Below are 20,900 nucleotides of genomic sequence, written 5' to 3'. Positions count from 1 at the left end.
CAACCTAAAGCTGTCTGGTTTAGAAAAGACATTAGCAACATTAGTTTCAGAATGACAAACCTGTTTTAAAACATGAATGCTAATGTAAGTGTGTACTCTGCTTTTTGTATATACAAACACACCTATTTCTGTATGAAGAGAACTGAACAAGAGTAAAGCTTATAGCTTGTAAATGGTTCAATTTCTGATGAACTGAAAATGTGGTACACTGAAAGTATCTACATACTAGTCTTTATTCTCACTCATGCTCTTACCCAGATGATGCCGGGAGACTATCTGCAACTGCATTAACAAGACAAAGAAACTGGGAGGGTTGCATCTGATCCACAGAGGATATACCATGGCAGGATTTAACTTGTATAATGATGCATGCTTGTCAGTGGTGGAGTTTGTACCTGTGCCCGTTATAATCAATAGCAGTGGATCTGATCTGTAAGTTAAAGAGTTCTAGCACACACGGTCAACTTCACTGTTATTGACCTACATTAACATCCTAATGACTAGTCTTTCAATTGAGCAATGGCCCCTGTAGAGGAATGGGGGCTTGAGGAAAGGGAAAAGAAATGGGTTGGGAAATATTTTTTTTCCATTTGAGCTTGCTTGCGATGTCTAGTGCAAAGAGGTTATATTTCAAATGGTGCTTCAGAGGTGGTTTGTTTACTAGCATGCTGCATGAGCATTTGCTATTATGGGCCCTGATCACCTCTTATTTCCAGTGCAGCCTTTATCTATGTTTTTCTTTCAGCTATAATAAAGCTAAAAGAGCTTTGAGAAATTTAGGACTAGCCAACATTTAATATTCTGTTTTCATATACAGAGCAGTCTGCAAACAGTCAACATATGACTCACCATTCTACCGACAATCAGCTCTGGTGCCTCCGTTTCTTGTATAGAAATTTATTTTTCATTAGAAATAGCCTTATTGAGGCTAATGGGACTAGTCACATGAGCAGTGTTACTCATAGGCATGTTTCCAGGATGAGGTCAATCAAGGCGTAGTGTTTGTCTGAGACTGTTTTATGGAGTTTTAAACATCATTAGCAGCCTTATGCCATCAATGGTAATACTGAAGAAACATCTAAAGAGCTGCAGAGATGCAATAAGCATGGGGGCAGAGAACGGAACAGGAATAAATTGCTAGGACTTGTGTTATCTGTGCGCTTTCTTTTTTATTTTAAATGATGAATTAGGATTGAAATCATTAACTGTTCTCACCTATTAGCCTACTGAACACAGCTTACACATACTGAGATGTCATTTTGGAATAGAGATCATGCTAAAATTTGCAGCGAATATGTCATGACTTCCCAGGACCTCGTGATTTCTGCAGCACATGCCCCAGCAGGAGTTGGGTGAAGGAAGGGGCTCACTGGGGCAGGAAGCTGGAGACTGGGAGGTGAGAGCGCTCTGGGTAGCACTTACCTCGGAGGGGGTCCTCAGAAGCGACATGTCTCTGGGCTGCTAGGCAGAGGCATGGCCAAGTGGCTCTGCATGTTGCCTCTGCAGTTCCCATTGGCTGTGGTTCCCAAAACACATGTCACCACTTCCGAGAAGCCCTGCAGAGCCAGATTGGGAGCCTGCCAGCCCCACTCCTCAGCAGATGCAGGGGTCTTGGGCCATGCACCACCACCCGCCTCTCCCTCAAACTGCTGCCCACTGGCACCCCCAGGCCACCCTCTGGCCCAGAGCACCCACAATGCCTCCAAGCACCCAAAATTTAGTCAGGGGTATACAGAACAAGTCATGGACAGGTCACAGGCTGTGAATTTTTATTAATTCACCTGTCCATGACTTACTAAAAATAGCAACGACTAAAATGTGGCCTCAATTATGCTATACCAGTACTGAAGTAAGTAGATCACACAAAAACAAAGATCCATAAGTACTGCATCCCTTGCTTGTATACTGTAGTAAATACAGCAATTTAAATTAACAGGACCACTGACAATCCAAGGTTTTAAACCATGAAGCATAACTGAAGACCTAAATCTATATGTAGATAACTAAACAGGAGGCTTGCTTCTTGAAAATGCTGAGGACTTCCATGAGATGCTGAGAACTCAGTATTTTTGAAAATTAGGCCACTTAAAAGTCCAGAACTGAGTTACATGCACTCCCCAAAAGCATATCTGCCACAGAAATAATTTTCTTTAAACTTGAACTACTTCTTCAAATCTATGAATACAATGCAGTTACCAAAGCATTGTATCTGTTGCTATAGGGCAAAAAAGACAGCATCACAGTTTCTGAACAAGTCCTGTAAAAACTATAGTTCACACAGTAGAAAAATAATTCAAATATATTACTTCCATGGTTACAGGTTTAGTTTGAAAACATTTACAGGATTTTCATTCTTTGATGACTGCCAAGTCATTTCTATTTTGATCATTTCTATCCTGCATAACATCAGAGTGCTCAGAATCAAAGCTCTGTCATTCATTCCAGCTAACACTAACTCAAAGAGCTCACATAGAATTGCACTTGAAAGACACTTTCCTTCATTCTTTGCTCCCCTTTCAACTTCTCATTTTAGAAGATTTTAACAAAGCAGCATCCATGCTGACTCACTCTTAATTCTCATTCTGCTACAGTCTAACATGAACTGCTGTAGTTTAAAACTGATGACAAAAACCTGGCATATAAGAGCAGGGGTGGGCAATAATTTTTTGCTGGGGGCCACTTCAGAAATTTTTTAAGTGACGCCAGGCTGCACCGGAAGGGGCCAGGATGCTTCCCCACCCACATACCATGATTGGTCTGGAGGTGGGGGAAGCATCTCTGCCTTCCCTCCAGAGGTTTCCCCCATGGCACCCATGCCCCTGGTGGCGGGAGGAGACTTCGTGCGCTCCCCCTTCTGCCCCCATGCCAATCAGGGCTTGGGGGCGGGGAGCGCACAAAGTCTCCTCCCATCCTGCCAGGACCACTTCTAAGCACCGCGCACTCCTCACAGGGCAGGGCGGAGGAAACTTCACATGCTCCCCCTGCCCCCAGGCCCTAATTGGCCTGGGGGCGGGGGAGTGGCAGAGCCTGAGGTCCTTTTGCCCTCCCCCGTGTAACAGACAACCCAAGAATAGAGGATAAGAAACTGTTTTGTTTCTTTAAACCTGTAAGATCTTTTCTAACCTCAGCTGTGTGTCAGCATTCTATTAACATTTATTGACAATAACTGTAAAATGTAAATTTGAATCTTAGAAGACAAAGCTCACGAAGAAATGTGGGTGAGATATTCTGTTAATTCTCACCCTTATGAAAACTACCTTAAATAGTATACACTCCTTCTGTAATTTTAGAACAAACAGATTTAAAAAAAAACATTTTCCCCAAATGATTTCATAGCTTTAGGATTGGATTGTCCTTGCTCCTTATCTGCATGTGACTACAATACTAGCAATAAAAATGGTCTCAAGTTACTATTGGGCTTAAAATAACTTGTAACTGTAAGTAACACTTCTGTCCTAAACTCTGTATTTTTCATACTTTGTTCTCAAGCCAAATAAGTAGGTTTTCTTTTTTTATGTGCATAGATTGTTTTTGTTTACATCTAGAAATAAGTTGCTCCTCTACACTGTCCCCAGCGTATATGGAAGTGCATTCAACCACGTGGCACTTTATGGTTGTTAGTTTGGAAAAATTATTAAACAACTCAGCAACTTAAAGCCAACAGTAATTCCACTTCTGTTAATGGCGGACCTTGATTTTTTGGGGGTTATCTGCAGATAAAATTATAAACAAATATTTCCCAGAGGAAGAACCATGAAGAACAACCTGTGAGCATTATGCACAATGTTTATATTAAAAACCTAAGATGAATTTTCTGACACTCAGCAATGAAACAGTAGGAACTTGCTACAATCACAAAAACAAATCCAGCAACCCTTTTGCTTGTTTCTAATTTGAGTGAAGAGATTCACACTTTGTTTCATATGATTTTTGCCACTTTAAGCTAAATATGAGTTATAAATCTGAGGTGTTGGATGAGGTATTTAATGGATTCGTTAAACATCTGCAACTTCTAAATCCTATGCTGATATAGTACAGCTCTAGACACGGTAAGCCAGGTTCTTCTCTCACTTCCTTTGGTTTTACAACAGTGTGTACACTGTTTGGTGGAGTTACTCCAGATTTAAACCAGTTTAAGAGGCAAATCAGACCTTCTCAGGGTAAAAGGAAGAGAAAGCCCTTCAGAAAAGACACGGTGCAGTTGAAGATCTCTCCTTAGGAAAAGGTTACAGCCATTTCCACAGAAATAAGAATTCCTTCTCCTTATTAAGCAACCATTGATTTTGAGGCTACCTCAAATCGCTGAATACTTTTTTGATCACTTTGAAACATTATTTGGATTCAAGAACCAATAAAAATTAATTGCCTAAAGTAGTCTTTCAAGCAACATTCATTACTCCTGAAGAGGTTATAAATTTCCTTGTGTCCTCTCCTCACCTAAAATTCCCCCAGGATTTTCTTCTATTTCTCCTCACCCTTTATCCTCCCCACCCGCCCAACATGCAAGAATTTTGATTTTCTGATAAGGATAGCTGAATTACTGATTTTGCAATGAAAAAAACTGAATAAAAAAGGTAAATAAAGACGGGCTAAGAACAACAGATAAGTTAATTCAAATCTTTAGGAGCAAAAGTTGTAATAAAAGTTTGCTATTGGTAAACCATCTATGACTAGTATTCAAAAGGGCCCCCAAACAGGAAAATAGTGATGGTCAGATGTTCCTGATGACAGATGTTTCTTCTTCATTCTCTGCGGAATGCATTGCTAACATGTTATACAGTTGAGACATTATTGGTAATATGTCCTTTGCATTTTAGAAGAGAGCTTGGATTTTACCCTATTTATTTGCTCACAGTACAAAGTCACAGCATAATAAAAGGTATGATCAACATTCTCTGCTCAAAGAAGCCCTAATCTAGAATATACTAACTGTATATTATAGTGTTAGATTTAGCTGGATTCATAATACCTAGAAGAAACTCCCACTACATACCTGCACACATTATGCACAGCTCAAACAGGCTTTTAGGGAATGCTCATAGTCCCACTGGAAGTCAACAATTACATTCCTGGTGACTTTATGGTAAGAATCATAGTTGATTAAATTAATGAGCACTAAATTTAATCTGAAACAAGTAAAATAAATATCCAAACAAAAAACCCCTGCATTGTAGATAATTCACACAAATTTAAACATTACATACAATTTTTCTTCCATGAACAGTAAATCTATTTTGAACTCCAGAACTAGAAGTTGTCAAACTAATTCATTTACCTAAAATGTTAAATGTATCAAAATAACTGCCCTCGTGGGGAAAAATGAGTTCATTGTTAATTTAAATGACATTTTAATGTTGTCAGATTGCACTTTAAAATCAACAGGGCAGAACATTTCATATTTTGAAATAATCTTCTCAACCCATAAACTGCTGCAATGAATTTTTCAAATATATATTTATAAAAGCTGAAGAAATATGTGGTAACATCTGTTTGCAATGTACTGCTCAGATTGCTACACTTCTAATCAGGTTTGCATCTTGTAGGAGACAATTGTTCTTCACTCAAATGCAAGGCAGGTGGAACATCTTTAATCATATAAGAAGATCCTAATCTTCAAGGAAATTTTCTGTTCTGATGTTCTTTTTCTAGACATCCGATTATAAGAGGATGAATGGCTTGTAACAACTGCAGTAATTACATGCCTTCTGTTGGTTCATCATTTTGGGGTGGGGAGGGAGAAAAGAATGGGGCATAAGGACCGTAAGCTTTCTTTGAATTGGTAACATACTGCCTCCATCATTTCACAGCAATTTGCCACATGTCAGGTCCCAGGATTACTGAGACGTTTCAACTAAATCTGCACTACTTCTTGAGACCGGGAAGAGCAGCAGCTGCTGAATACTGTAATAGATTCAGGCTGCTTGCTGCTCTTGTTTTCAAGACAAGAACTGGAAATTGAAATATTTCTCTCTAACATTCATGGTTTTTTTCCCCCCTTCAAAAACATCTGTATGAACAACTACTTTACAACTGTTACAACACTTTTGATGTTTTTTAGAGGGAACTCCCTTGTATTATGCAGCATGAGTATACTTACATAATAAATAATCTTGATGTATTGATCTATTTTAGTGAAAGGAGTAATAAAAACAGTTCATTATTTATTACTGAAGTATGCATAACTATACAGAGTATCCGATGGATCTCTGCTCATCCTCAAAAAAAAGGGGGGGGGGGAGATGATGACCAAACAACAAAACAAGCAGAAGCAAGGCAATCAGTGCTATCCTGGAGCATCAACTTGCCACACATAGACTCAGACTCCAAGGTCAGAAGGGACCATTATGATCATCTAGTCTGATCCCCTGCACAGTGCAGGCCACAAAATCTCACCCACCCCTCCTAGAATAATCCTCTCACCTATATCTCAGATATTGAAGCCTTCAAACACTTTGAAGACCCCAAGATGCAGAGATCCTCTAGCTGTGATCTGTACCCCATGCTACAGAGGAAGGCGAAAAACCTCCAGGGCCTCTGCCAATCTACCCTGGAGGAAAATTCCTTCCCGACCCCAAATATGGCGATCAGCTAAACCCTGACTATGTGGGCAAGACTCATCAGCCAGACACCCAGAAAGTTCTCTATAGTAACTCCTATCATCCCTCCATTGACCTATTTCCCACTGATAATGAATGGTCAATTAGATACCAAGATCCTGTTATCTCATCAAACCATCCCCTTCATAAACCCATCTAGTTTAATCTTGAAACCAGATAGATCTTTTGCCCCCACTACTTCCCTTGGAAGGCCGTTCCAGAACTTCACTCCTCTAATGGTTAGAAACCTTTGTCTAATCTCAAGTCTCACTATAAAGAAACTGACACCCAGGCTGTATCTACATTGGCACCCTTTTCCAGAAAAGGGATGCTAATGAGACACTTCGGAATTGCAAATGCCGCGGGGGATTTAAATATCCCCCGCGGCATTTGCATGAACATGGCTGCCGTTTTTTTCCGGCTCGGGGCTTTGCCGGAGAAAAGCGCCAGTCTAGACGGGATCTTTCGGAAAATAAAGCCTTTTCCGGAAGATCCCTTATTTCTGATTTTAAGAGGAATAAGGGATCTTCTGGAAAAGGCTTTATTTTCCGAAAGATCCCGTCTAGACTGGTGCTTTTCTCCGGCAAAGCCCCGAGCTGGAAAAAAGCGGCAGCCATGTTCATGCAAATGCCGCGGGGGATATTTAAATCCCCCGCGGCATTTGCAATTCCGAAGTGTCTCATTAGCATCCCTTTTCCGGAAAAGGGTGCCAATGTAGACACAGCCCCATAGTTTAATAAAGAAAGATTACTGCAGTTTAAGCTGTGTTTTCCCCCCAAAATCAACAATATGAAGTGTGAGTTATTTTAAGAAAAGATTTTCTTCCCCTAAAGTGAATTACTCCACAGACTCACTGAAATCTTTACTGTGGCATGGACCACTTCTTCCGGAGATGAGCATTTAGCTAGAGATACTGGTGGGCAGCTGCATCATCCACCATGCAATACAAGAGTAGGGATGTAAGCGACTTGCTAAGTAGTCAACTACCCAATAAGCCTATGCTTATCAAGTACTTGAATCACTTTTTGACTAGTTGCTTCTCCTCCACTGAGGCAGCAAGGCGGGTGGAGGGAGAGCAGGAGCCAGTTTAAAAGCCAGTTCCCCCCAGCACTGTCTCCACGGGGGCAAAGGTACAACGAGGGACTGGGCACGAGCCGGGACTCAGTCATCCCAGCTCACACCTGGTCCCCTGCTGGGCAGCTCTTAATACATTTAAAAGGCAGAGCCATAGTGGGGTTAGCTCCCAGGGCTAACCACCTGCTCTCCCCCCCTTGCTGCCTCAGTGGTGGAGAAGCGACTATATCGGGTAGTTGTCACTACTCGACAAGCATAGGCTTATCGAGTAGTTGACTACTCAGCTAGTCGCTTACATCTCTACTTTCGTATTGCTCACTGATCTAAATTCTTGCAATTATTCTTGATAACCACAGTCTCAGGACTGGGACACCACCACTACAGTTTACCCGTTCAAAATTAAATTTTCAGGGAAAGCTAGGGAAGAGCTGTCAAACTATTAAAAATTAATGATTAATTGCAGTTTTAATTGCACTATTAAACAGAATCTTAATACAAATTGATTATAAATATTTGATGTTTTTCTACATTTTCAAATACATTGAAATCAATTACAACATGGAAACAAGTGTACAGTGCTCACTTTATATTACAAATATTTGCACTGTAAAATAGAAGAAATTGTATTTCAATTCGCCTCACACAAGCATTATGCAATCTCTTAATTGAGAAAAGGGAAGATACTTGCCTTGCGCAGTAACGCCAGTTCTTCGAGATGTGTCCCCCCGTGGATGCTCCACTGTTGGTGTTGGGTTCGTCCTGCACCACAGATGGAGACTTTTTATTAAGCAGTATCTAGTCGGGCCATGCATGCACAAGCGGGGGGGGGGGGGGGGGGGTGCCATTCACATCTTTGCAGTTTGTGTGTATGGCCCAACTCCCCTCAGTTTCTTCATGAATGCCCTCTTGTGAGTGTCAAACCGAAAAAGAGGGGAGGCAGGTGCGTCGTGGAGCCCCTATGCGGACACACATCTCGAAGAACTGTCATTACTGCACAAAGTAAGTAACTTCCCTTTCTTCTTTGAATGATCTCTTGTCGGTGACTACCTAACAGTACTCAAAGATGGTAGGTGGGCTTCAGCTAGGTTTTACACTGAGATTGAAGGTCTGCACTGGCTGCTGTGCGTGCCCTCTCATGCAGAAACTGCGTAGTGCCTCAAGACAGATGTCTTTGAGCAGAACTCCCTTCAGGAAGGCTGTTGATGCTGCCACTGCTCGAGCAGAGTGCACCCTACAGGGCATAGGGAGAAGTGTACCTCAACTGGAGTAACGTTGAAGGATGCAGGACGTTCGCAATTTTGAGACATACTGCAACGAAAGTGGCGTTCCCCTGGAACTCTCCGTTAGTGAAACAAATAAGATCTGTGATTTCCAGAAGGGCCACGTACAGTCTATACAGAATGATAAAGCCCGTTGGACATCCAGGGTGTGTAGAATAGCCTCTTCTCGGGAAACATGAGCTTAGGGCAGACGGCAGGGAGGATGATAGGTTCATTGATGTGCAAATCGGAACAAACTTTAGGCATAAAGGAAGGGTGGGGTCAAAGAATAACTTTGCCTTTGTGAAATATGGTGCACAGCGGTGATGCTGTGAGAGCAGCAGTCTCGCTAACTTGCCGTGCCAATGTCATGGCTATTAAAAACACCATCTTTACTGTTAACAGGTAGAGCAAGCATTTGGCCATGGGCTCGAACAGCTGTCTGGACAGTATGTTAAGAACTAATTCCAAATCCCACGAGTGGTATAGGTCTACACGGTGGATTAAGTTTATGTAGCCCTTTAAGGAATCGCTAAGAAATAGGGTAAGCAAACATGGAGAATCAATCAGATGAGAGGGTGGAATGGCTACAAGCACAGCTAGGTGCACCCTGCATGATGAAACTGATAGAGTTTGTTGTTTCAGGTATATAATGTAGCTGAGGACTGCGTGGAGAGGTGCAGTGAAGGATTGGATGTCATTACTTGCACACCAGGCCATAAAACAATCTCCACTTATAGAGTTAAGTATTGCGAGTAGTCCGTCGTTTACTGTGGAGTAGAACATTCCTTACTTGTGAGCGCCTCTGTTTCGCCTCTGAGAACAAGAGGAGAACCATACCATCAGATGTAGTGTTTGCGGGTGGTGAAAAGTGCCCCTGTTCTGTGAAAGGAGTTCTGGGCGGGTCGGAAGTGAGTACCGAGGTCAGACACATGTGATAGAGATATGGAAACCAGATCTGCCTGGCCCATGCCAGAGCTATGAGTATGACTAGGGCATTGTCTGACTATTCTGTGGATGACTCTAGGGATGAGAGGGATGGGAGGAAAGGCATAGAGGAGGGAAGTATTTCATGTGATAAGGAACGTGGCTCCTAGTAAACTGGGCCCTATGCCCACTCTGGAGCAATACTGAAGGCACTTAGTGTTGTGACAGGTCATGAAGAGGTCTACTGACAGCCAATGCCACTGGTGGAAGAAGTCGTGCAGGAGCGGAGTATGGATTTCCCACTCATGTTCCATTGCAAACTTACAGCTGAGGGTATCTACAATAACATTTTTTACTCCAGGTCGGTATGATGCAGTGACGGTGATATTGTTGTGGCTACACCAGTTCCATAGAGAAAGCAGATACACCGCCTCTGCACAGAGAAAGCGGGAATATGCTTCCCCCCCTCCCCCCCGTTGATTGATGTAAAATGTCATAGTTACATTGTAAGGCTGCGTACAACCTGGATGTGCTGAAGAAAGTGTTTGCAGGCATTGTGCTCAACTCGGCGCTCCAGGAGATTGATAGGGAGCCTGGACTTGTGGGCGGACAACTTGCCCTGAAGCGAAGTGATGTTGGAAATGGGCACCCCTGCAGAGGAGGGACACATGCAGGGTAATATGGACAGATGGCTGTGCCTGATGAAATGGGACACCAGTAAGGAGATTCCCTGGATCGGTCCACCATCGTAACGATGAAAGGACTCTAGGGGGAGCTGAGACGTGTTTGTGCACATGGTGTTTAGACAGCATGGAGACCACAGCAAGCCAGTGCTGAAGGCACCGGAAGTGCAGGCATGCATGTTGGATATGTCATGTCATAGCGGTCATGTGGTCCATGAGCCAAAGATAGGTAAGTATTGAGATAGTAGGGCTTAATGTCATAGTTAAAACCAAGATTTTTATTGCCTCAAAGCACTGATTGGCAGGTATGCTCGTGCTCTGGTGGAATAGAGACGAGCTCCTATGAATTCTAGGGATTGGTAAGGGCAGAGAGTAGACTTCTGCTCATTGATAATGAGGCCAAGAAATTGGAAAACCCCCTTGGTGAAGAGGAGCATCTCTCTTGTGGCTTGCAGTCTAGGGCCTCAAATGAGGCAATCGTCTAGGTATGGAAAAATGATGATGCTTTTGTGACATAGGTATGCTGTGGCTACAGCCAGGGTTTTGGAGAAGATTCTGGGGGCAGATGAAAGTCCGAAAGGAAGAACTCTGCACTTGAAATAGTCTGAAGCAACCAGAAAGCTGAGAAAGCATCTGTGCACCAGATATACATATTAGAGGAAGTGTGGATATGGACTGTCAGGAAAAAAAAAAAAATCACACAAAGGCAGCATTTTTAACTCAACATACCCACAACTTTGAGCATCTTTAAGTTATACCCTATTTTACTCCATTCTGGCTCCAAAGTAGTACACAGTAACAAAAGCTTTTTTATTGTTACAGAAGAGTCCCCTAAATTCTATTCTACCTCATGCATTAAAATGGTCAATGAAGTTCTTGTTGCAGAACAGTTAACTGTTAAGTCAGTAAGCAATAGAGCACAACTTGGTTTCTAGATCCCAGAGTTCACAGTATAGTCAGAAAGTTTTTTGTCCTCTATAAAGTTGTCCAGACTGAGTGTCATAACTGTGTGATTGTAACCAGACTTAAACCTAAGTTCTTTATCCCTCAGCTGTTGCACCTCTAAGTTCTACTAAGACAGAGGAACCAACAACAAAAATAAAGGACAAAAATGCTATTTTACTCTATTGTTTTCAGGCACCAGCAATACTCGTGTGACCTAAATGACTAATTTCCTTAATAGATTTCTTTTTTTTTTAAACGGATATGAGTTGTACTAATCCAATATATTTACATTTTAAAAACTGCAATATGCATACAGTATCAATGCATTTGGATGCTAAGTTAGATTTAAACTTCAGGACATGTACGATAACATTAGGAAAATTGTCTTCTAATCAACCTTCAACGATAAGGCTGATTATTCCAATTTGCATTTGTTTAATCATATAACTGAACTATCTTCCTTTTCAGAGAGACAGAGATTTAAATAAGAGGTAGTGATGTTACATATGTAACTTGCCTGGGTGAGAAATGAAAGGTACAGAACCAAAGGGATCTTCTGAAGGATGGTATTGTGGAGCAGAATGTGGCTCCACATTCTTATCTGAGGATGCGCTCCTCTCGACGAGCCTGTCTGTAAAAATAAATGAAACAGAACAAAAAATAAAATAAAATAAAAATGGCAGTTCTTATGCCAACTTAATGATACTTTTAATAGTTTTTGTTTATTCTGGAAGGATAAATATCTTCTCCTTGTACCCTGACAGCTCTTCCATTTTCAAAGGCCTTCATTTGCAAGACTTCATTTTTTGTTTTACTTCTTCCACTCCCACCCCGAAAGTAGATTGTGGAAAAAATGAAAATGTATTGAAAACAAAAACAAAAAATCCATATAGTCAAATTTACTCTGAGCAGTGCATGTATTTTGTGAGAACCTGAACAGAACAAAAATTAGTCTAATATCACAACAATCACCCTGGTAGTTAACCTAAGTTAGATGCTTGTGTATTACTTTATTTTTTTGTGGCTAAAAATCGGTATTAAAAAAATTTACCACCCCTCCATAAAGGTAAACATTTTCCACTAGAACCACAACAGACATAAATTAGCAATCCCATCAGAGTTCCTGTTAAATTATAGGATTATACTAATGTTTGTTATCAGTTTCCGAGTTGAGCCAAATCCAAACAAGTGTAGTTCGGTTTCATATGTTCTTTATTCCCTTGTGTTCTGGTCCATGCAATGTGTTTTAGAATTGGATATATACAGTATTCAACCTTCCAAATATAATGCAACAATGTATTTTAGAACTGGATACAAACAGTATTCAACCTTCCAAATATAATGCAACAAAACACTGGGAATGTAGTCTTCTCATTTATTGTAGCCTCGTGTTCCAAGAGTCACCGATGACAAGTCAAAAAAGATAACCCAAGTAACTGGAATTCTGTCAGTAGATCTACCGAAGTCTGGTGCACTATTACTCAAGATGCTGGAACCATTTCAAATCACTTAACTTGTGCACGGTTGGGTGAGTCACCGTTGAGCAATCTGTGGATATAAAAGCCCCATATCCTAAATTGCCCTCAGTGCCTCCCCATCTGGCTGAACTCCAGTTTCAGATTCCAAGAAAGGAGGGCAGGCAAGTAAGGACCTCCAGAAATAGTCCTTTTTCAAACCTACCCACGCACCAATCTGATACTGTGCATTAATTTTATAATGCTTATTATTGTGGCCTCTGACATTTTTGAAACTCAAACCCACCAAAGGACGGACTTGAAGTCTTCCATGATTAAGATTCTCAGGTTTTGCCGCATCAGAACACAAACTGTCAGAAAGGCTTTTAAACACAACAATCTGATAGATGAACACACCCAGACACATGAAAAGATGCAAGCCGTCGGTCAGCTTGCATGACCTAGTACAAAGATGAGCTGGAGCAACTGACAGCCAGCTGAGTACGCGTGACTCAGGAACCCTCCCCCCGAAGACCAATGTGAAGTCAGACTGGCTACTGGTATAAATGACAGCTCTGTAATCAACACAGCTGCACCACTACCTTCTGCAAAGTCTCATGTGATTGCCAGAAGGACTTATGACCCATTGTAAAAAAAGCTCTGGCTACCTCTTTACCTTGCCTCCATTAGAATTTCAGATTTATAATGCTTTATATTTATATCTATGCTCTCAAAATACTGGAGCTAGACAATATGCTTGTTTTGTCAAATCATTTATCCAATCTCAGACTACTTAAACACATTAGTCATCCAAAAGGGAATTGCAACTACTTGTTAATCTACAATGGAGTAACACAAAGATAATTATATTAACTCTAGTTACGGATAATTTTTCTTCCCTTTCCTCCCCCCATCACATCCACCTGCATAGAGCCAGCCCAAGAATTTGGATTAGTTCTGCTCTCCATACTCTGCTTACGTGGCCTTAAATTACTGTTTAACTCTTATGCTGTGTCACTCAAACCATGAGAAGACTTGATCTCCAATTTTTAGGGATGTAAAATTGTGGTTAATCAGTTAACTGGCTAAATGAAATGTTTAATTGGTTAACCCTTCTCCCACAGGCAGGGGGCTGGCTCCAGCCCAGCTGGGCACAATGTGCCACGGGCTGCTCCAGCTAGGCTAGACCAAGCCCATCACACCGCAGGCCAGGTGCTGCTTCAGCCGCCCAGAGCACCTGCTGTCTGCGTTGTGGTGCAGTTGGCCTGGCCAGACTGGAGGGGCCAGGGCTGCCCTGCAGCACGGCCTGCCGGAGCCTTCCCTACCCCTGCATGGGGTATAGAGCTGCCAATGTGACCAGAGCTGTTAGGGCCTCATGTGACCTCTCTTGGAGCTGGGGTTGTGGACACAGTTGGCATCCCACCTGCCCCCACCCAGCAGGGCTGGGGTAGGGCTACTGATGTGGCCAGGGCTGCTGCCAGGACCGCTACGGCCCCGCCTGGTGCCCTGTCCAGGTTCCCACCACCTGGCCCACTTAAGCCCTTACCTGTCTGGTAAGCCTTATACATACTGGGTAACGGTTTACCATCCCTATTTTTTATTTCTCCCATCACCATCTTGGGGAATAATGCTAATTTCAAACATTATTTCAAAATAGCATTGGTGTGGACACTCCAGTGCTACTATTTCAAAATAACTACTCCCTAGAGTAATTGGAACTAATTATTCCCCAGTGCTTCCTGGGGAGCTATGTCAAGGTAGCACGTCCACATTACAGCGCCTGCCTCAGACCAATTTCAAGACTTCTCCATACTGAGGACATGCTATTTCAATTTTGTAAAATTGGGAGTTAAGTTGAATTTAATTATTTTGAAATAATTTCCTAGTGTAGACATGCCTTTATGGAAAAATACTCAACTGAATTATGACCATGGATGAAGATCTCAGTATTTACAGCTCAGTTTTTCCCAGAGTGTTTTGTTTCTCTCTGTGGGGAACTACTAGAATAGCAGCAAGGAGACATTCCCCGCCCCCCTCCATTTCTAATGGAAAAGACTCAGAATATGGATAGGAAGAAGGCAGAATGAGGTTTTCAGACATATGCCAAATAAAAAGTTGGGATTCTGAGCATCATCAGCTCTGATTCAGAGGTTCATTAATGGTTGGATGTAGCTTATTGCATGGATGAAGTTAGTTTTATGCCAAAATGGCTTAGTAAAGGAAGTCAATAAAAAGCATAAATAAGCAAGCCTCCCTTCCTATCTCATTTAAACTTTGATGTTGATGGTAGTGACTTACCTCCCTTTGATTTGCAAATTTACTGATAACAAGGAGCCCAAGGAAGGAAGGGCAAGGAAGAAGATTAAATTCTGTTGTGATCTAAGAGTTTGTCCTGTTTCCTGATCAATGAAAGGGCAAGCAAACTGAATTCATAGTTTCTGGCAGGCTCAAAAAAGACCCTCAGCACGCAGGGTAAGGTTACTTTCCATGTGATAGCCAGGAACTGAAGGATAAAAAGCTTGTATGGGCTTTCCTTGAGTGTCAATGACTAACACAATCGGAACTGATAGCATACTGATATGAAGACTTATTTGTCCTTCAGCATAGATGATTAGGCCTTTAGAGGAAATGTATCAGTTTCTATAATGCCAATGGACAATGCACTAGATTCCACACAAGTGCCACAACACAAACAAGACTTGCAGGCTCCTAGCTTGGTGCACCCCCACTTGCCACTTCAAGTGGCCAGCTGCTGGGGCCAGTGTACGATTCTCTGCAGCATGTGCCCCTGGGAGAGTGGAGTCCTCTGAGCACTGCTTCCACACCCAGCACAATCCTCGCAGTTCCTGTTGGCTGGAAACCAACCAGTGAAAGCTGCCTGGGCAAGGCCTGCAGGTGCAGGCAAATTGCAGAGCCCTCCTTCCTCCGTACACACTGGCCCCAGCAGCTGGTTACTCTAAGTGGTACATGGGAGGGAGGCAGGCAGGAAACCTGCCCGAGGGTCCCACTGGGCTGCTGGCTGGAAGCCACCTATGGTAAGCACTTCCCAACCCGAGTTTGCACCAGGCACTCCACCTCCCTTTGAACCCTAACAATCTGCCCCAGCTCACAACCCTTTCCTGTCCCATGTCACAATCCAAACTTTACACATACACACATACACACACACACACACACACACACACCCTTACACTGCTGCCCCTGGTCACAACTCCCTCTCAGACCCTGCATTCCCTCCAGAACACCTCCTCTGGGCCATCCCAGACCCCACATCCTTTCCATTAATATCATAGCAAAGTGCAGCTCTTGGCCATTTACCTAAATCTTGGAGTGCCGCCCTCCCTATCAACTATTATTGCTCACCCTGATACGAGATTGCGTAGCAGACCATACCCACATTCAAATGGAGATATCTGCAGATATATCACATATCCTAAAAACCTTGACTTTTGAGACCCAAGGAGAACCTAGGAAACTTGTTTACAAAATTATAATCAACAAAACTTCCAAGTGTTTTATGTGTGTACCTTGTGACATGACAAAACAAATCAGGCTTTTTGAAAATAAAAACAAGGACCAACATTTTGTGATATGTCACCCAGTGAAACCGAAAGCAAATGGAAATGTTTAATGCAAAAGACTATTTAATAGCTTATAACATGTGCCTGTTATTGAGCTAAGTGGAACAGCAATGAAACTTTCTCAATTCTCATTCTTCAATCCTTATTCCCTCAGGTTGAGAAAACAAAAATAAACCTAGAAAAATTACACGTTCTGTGATAAACAGTGGCTTTCTCTTGTAAAAACTCGTGTCCTCGTCTGTTGAAAGGAATTTGGTCATTTTATAAAAAGAGCAGTGATATATACTTATACATCTACACAATGTCAAAAACATTTTAGCAAGTATAATCTCATTAATGTACAATGAAATTGTTTACACAATTGTTTTTAGTTATCTCCAGAGGGGCACAAGCCTGTACATTTACCACTTTTGCCATTTTAACTGTACAGTGGTAAACATTTGTGCTCTGATTTTGGAAAATTACTCTAGGTATCACAGAACATACATTTAAAATAAGACTGATAATTCTCTCAACACTCAAAATCCAAAGGTTAAAATTTAATGGAAGTATTTTAGCTATTTTGTCTACTATTACCATAATATCAAGGTTATCTTGAGTAACAGGAAGTCAATAATTACAACAATAAATTCATTAGGAAATCCTCAAGGTCAGAGTGAAGATTGTGGAAATTTGTGATCTCTGGTAGAGCTTTCCACAGGCTTTTAAACTGGACTCAGCTCAAAGGTGGTAAAATAAACTTATTGCACCTCCTACAGAATACTAAGCCAGCCTGCCACCTACTGTATTATATGTCAAAACACAGCAAGTTGTGTTTCAACATTTTCCTATGCAACACTATATTGTGGTTAAAAAACACGGAGTCAGGAAATGGAGTTCTAGATTTTGCTGAACCATTGCATAACAGCTCAAATCACTTAATTAGATCTATAAATGGAGTTATTACCTAGCTAAGACATGCAATGTGGTGTGAATTGGTGTTTGAATATATATTTTTTTTAATATACAGTGCTACATACAAGGTAAGAACTAAATGATGAATTATTAATGGAACAATGCTGAGGTACTTGATTTTACATACATGTGAAGTGCTGCTGAGTTACTAGTCATGTACAAGAGGCTCTTGTACAACAGTGAAGTCACTTTACAGATTAGGGTAGGGGAAGAGCAAGATGTGCCACCACTCAGTATTTAGTCAGTTATACTAGCAGGGTATAATACAAACTTTGGATAATGGAAATAACCAGTAACTGTTAAAGGTGAATCAGAAGAGAACATACAAGAGATTGTAGAGTACAAGACATTCGTTTATTTTCTTCATATAATTCTCTCTGAGAAGCCCAGTATACTCAAAGATAACAACTAAAACAAATGTCAGCAGTCAGGTAACATGAAGTCTAATGTCTACTGTGCTCCAAACTTTACTGCAATCTCGCCCTTTTCCCCCAACTTAACAGTAAAGAGCAAAAAAAGGAGAGAAAATTGTGCGCTTTCAAGCACTCTCATTTTTTACAAGGACTGCATTTCCAAGAAACAACATTCAGGCTACTACAGTAATTCAATGGCAAGCGTTATATAAAATGAATGCAATAATTAACAGGAGCCACCAACCATTTCAACATTGTTACAGTTCTTGTCATTGTTACAATAATTCTTTCTTTTTATGCCTTCATGTTACAATCCCATCTTGCTTAATGGAATGTTGGAATAAAACAAATGCTGGCCATGACTACACACTAGTGAGCGTATAGTTGCACAGCTGTCCCAATTCAGCTGTGCTGGTGTAAGATTACTTATGCAGCTGCTTTACTGACAGAAGAGAGATCTCCTGTCGACATAACTGAATTACCTCTAAGTGGCAGCATCTATGTTGGCAGGACAGCGTCTCCCATGAAGACAGTGCTGTCCACACAGACGCTTCTGTTGGTGTAACTTACGTCATTTAGAAGGTGTTTTTTCACACCCTGAGGAACCTAAGTTACACCAACAAAAGTGCTAGTGTAGATGAAACCCTAGTCTACAGACTGCACAGTAATCCTAGTCAACTATGATGCTTTGAATTCTCCTTGATCCTGCACTGAGAATACTGTCAGTCATCTCACTACATGGAGCCATAAGCTCTCTATCAGGTGTATATTAAGACAATATATAACTTCCAGTGTGTTTCAAACAACAGCGCTGGAATTTCCTGATGAGATAATAGGAAGCAAAATTCATTAGCATTTACAGAAAGAATCAAACTCCTGGAACATTCCAGGAAATCAACTTTGCATGAAAATAGCCATTTTTTTTTTTGGATTCTCTATTTTGCTGGAATTTTAGAATTTGATCACACAGTATGATGAAAAGCTTTAAAATCATAATTTCTGACTACCCTATCTTCCCTTCATAGAATCTAACAAATGACCAGAAATGTGGGTTTCTCAGTAAGCATATTTACTGGATGGCGTTTAGTACATTAAGTCATTAAACCTCTTACAATATTTTTCTGGTCAGTATATTTTGCTTTCCTTACTTCTACTGGAAATACATGGCTCAAGAATACTCAGTGAAACCAGATGCAGGACAGCCTCAGAACATTTAGCATAATTATGGTCAGCAAAGTGGTTAGGAGTTATGAGAATGGATAGTGCTATGACTACCTTTTACTTTTAAACCGACATTCTCCTGTTGAGGATTGTTTTGATTTCCAAATCTTCCAAGGCTCCTTTTGAAGGAACTATGCTTAATTTTAAACACAATTACTGGAAAGAAAGTCTCAAGTTAAATTTTTTTTTTTTTTATGAATAGTTTTCAACTAGGACAATTTTCATTTCCCAAACATTAACAAGAACTTTTTTGATTTACTGGAAATAATTCATTTTTGCAATGTCATTTTGACATCTCTTAGAAAAAGTAGTACAAATAAGCCACATTTGTGCAGTATCAAGGCAAGTTTTTGGATTTGTCCTATTTTAGGCTAACTTCTTGAACCTAAATGGTATAAAGCAGCTATTTTATGTATGTTCTTTAATATTCTTATGGTCACTTCGCTCATTGGCCTTCCATGTTCTCAAAGCAAGCTTACAAAAAATGTGTCTGAAAAATTAAGGCCCCAGAAACACAAAGCATTTGCAAGTATAGTTACTCTTATCCCCTTAATTCCCTGCTAGCCATTTTGTTGCATTTTCAGTAAAAAATCTGATCCTAGCTCTCAAAGGACATATCAGTAACTTGAAAATCAACATCACGTTTTGCAACATGCTATAGGTCTTTTTAAAAAACTGATCTACTCATCCTTAAAGTTACATTTGAGAAAATATCCTGTGAACACAAACAAATGGACTAAAAGTGATTTCAAGTAAAAACATTGAGATATCTGACTTCAACAGGAAAAAAGTTTATTCAACTATTGCCATGTGAGAACAATAAAGCAGCCCTTACATGTAGCCACTCATCAAAAGGACATTACAAAACATTAACATAATGTAATAGACCAATTTTTTCTTTCAGGCATTTTCAAAGAGCATTTCAGGCCCACAGAACCTTCTGTTCTGTTGTGCAAGAAAAGAGCAGCAAATAGAATAGTGCAAGCAGCTAAACTGTCATTTATCTGAACACCACACTTTTGATATTTAGAATTCTTGACAATCAAGGAGATATGAGAAATATTTAAGAATGAACTGTGATAGCTTCTAATGCCAGGGAATTTCCGCTGCACACAACATTTTCCAAATGGAAAGAAAAGTGAGAAGGCGGACCTAGTTCTGCCCTCAAATGCTCAGAAAGAATTTTCTGTACAACAGACTGTGTGGCCTTTAAACAAGACAGTCTTTGGCACTGTTGAATGTACCTACAGAGCCCTTATTTACTGTGAAGCGAAATAAGCCTTCAAGCGTCCCTTACTTGATCTCAGAAGGTCAAATTCTCTATCCAGTAGCTCCTCCTCTGTTAGCTGGGAGAAATTGTCCTCTCCAAATGGGTTCCAGCCTGACATATCAGGTGGGTTACTGATGTTCTGCTTAGGGTAACTGGGAACTGCCTCTGCATCAGGAATGGCTGACCTATGAAGACAATTTTGGGAAGCAAAGAAACATGTTTAATTTTACATCAATAGGCTGCAATATTAAACATATCAGAATGTCATCATTTCATCTCTCTCAATATTTGTTCTTACACTGAAACAGTTTCCTACTGAATTAGTTTAGCAATAACCTAGAGTTTTGTTTCACCTTCTTTTGCTATTATTTCAATGTTCTGTTTTACGTTATACGTTTTTTTCCTCCATTCATTCTAAGCATAGCCAAATTGCAAACAATTTCTGATGAAAATGTGACCTGAAAGGGGAAGGAGGGAAAATACTGAGTGTCAAAATCTCTTTTCCATTTCTTTTTTGAGAAAA

General features: G+C 40.8%; 1 protein-coding gene across 5 annotated transcripts in view; it reads right to left on the bottom strand.

The window, feature by feature from the left end:
- The window catches only part of BMP2K (BMP2 inducible kinase), an 85,781-nt gene that overhangs the window by 12,764 nt on the left and 52,117 nt on the right, over positions 1–20,900 (bottom strand). For all 5 annotated transcript variants that reach the window (XR_012903971.1, XM_075929462.1, XM_075929461.1 and 2 more), the window contains 2 exons: positions 20,405–20,562; positions 12,002–12,115 (listed from right to left, as the gene is read on the bottom strand). Coding sequence is in view for 4 of the 5 variants with exons in the window: in XM_075929462.1 (XP_075785577.1) it covers positions 12,002–12,115; positions 20,405–20,562 (272 nt within the window). In the remaining variant the exon portion in view is untranslated. The remainder of the gene's footprint in view (positions 1–12,001; positions 12,116–20,404; positions 20,563–20,900) is intronic.

Source organism: Pelodiscus sinensis, chromosome 5 (assembly GCF_049634645.1).
Source record: "Pelodiscus sinensis isolate JC-2024 chromosome 5, ASM4963464v1, whole genome shotgun sequence".
NCBI classification, from domain to species: Eukaryota; Metazoa; Chordata; order Testudines; family Trionychidae; genus Pelodiscus; species Pelodiscus sinensis.
The sequence above is the reverse complement of the archived record's forward strand: the minus strand, read 5'-3'. Positions and strand labels throughout refer to the sequence as shown.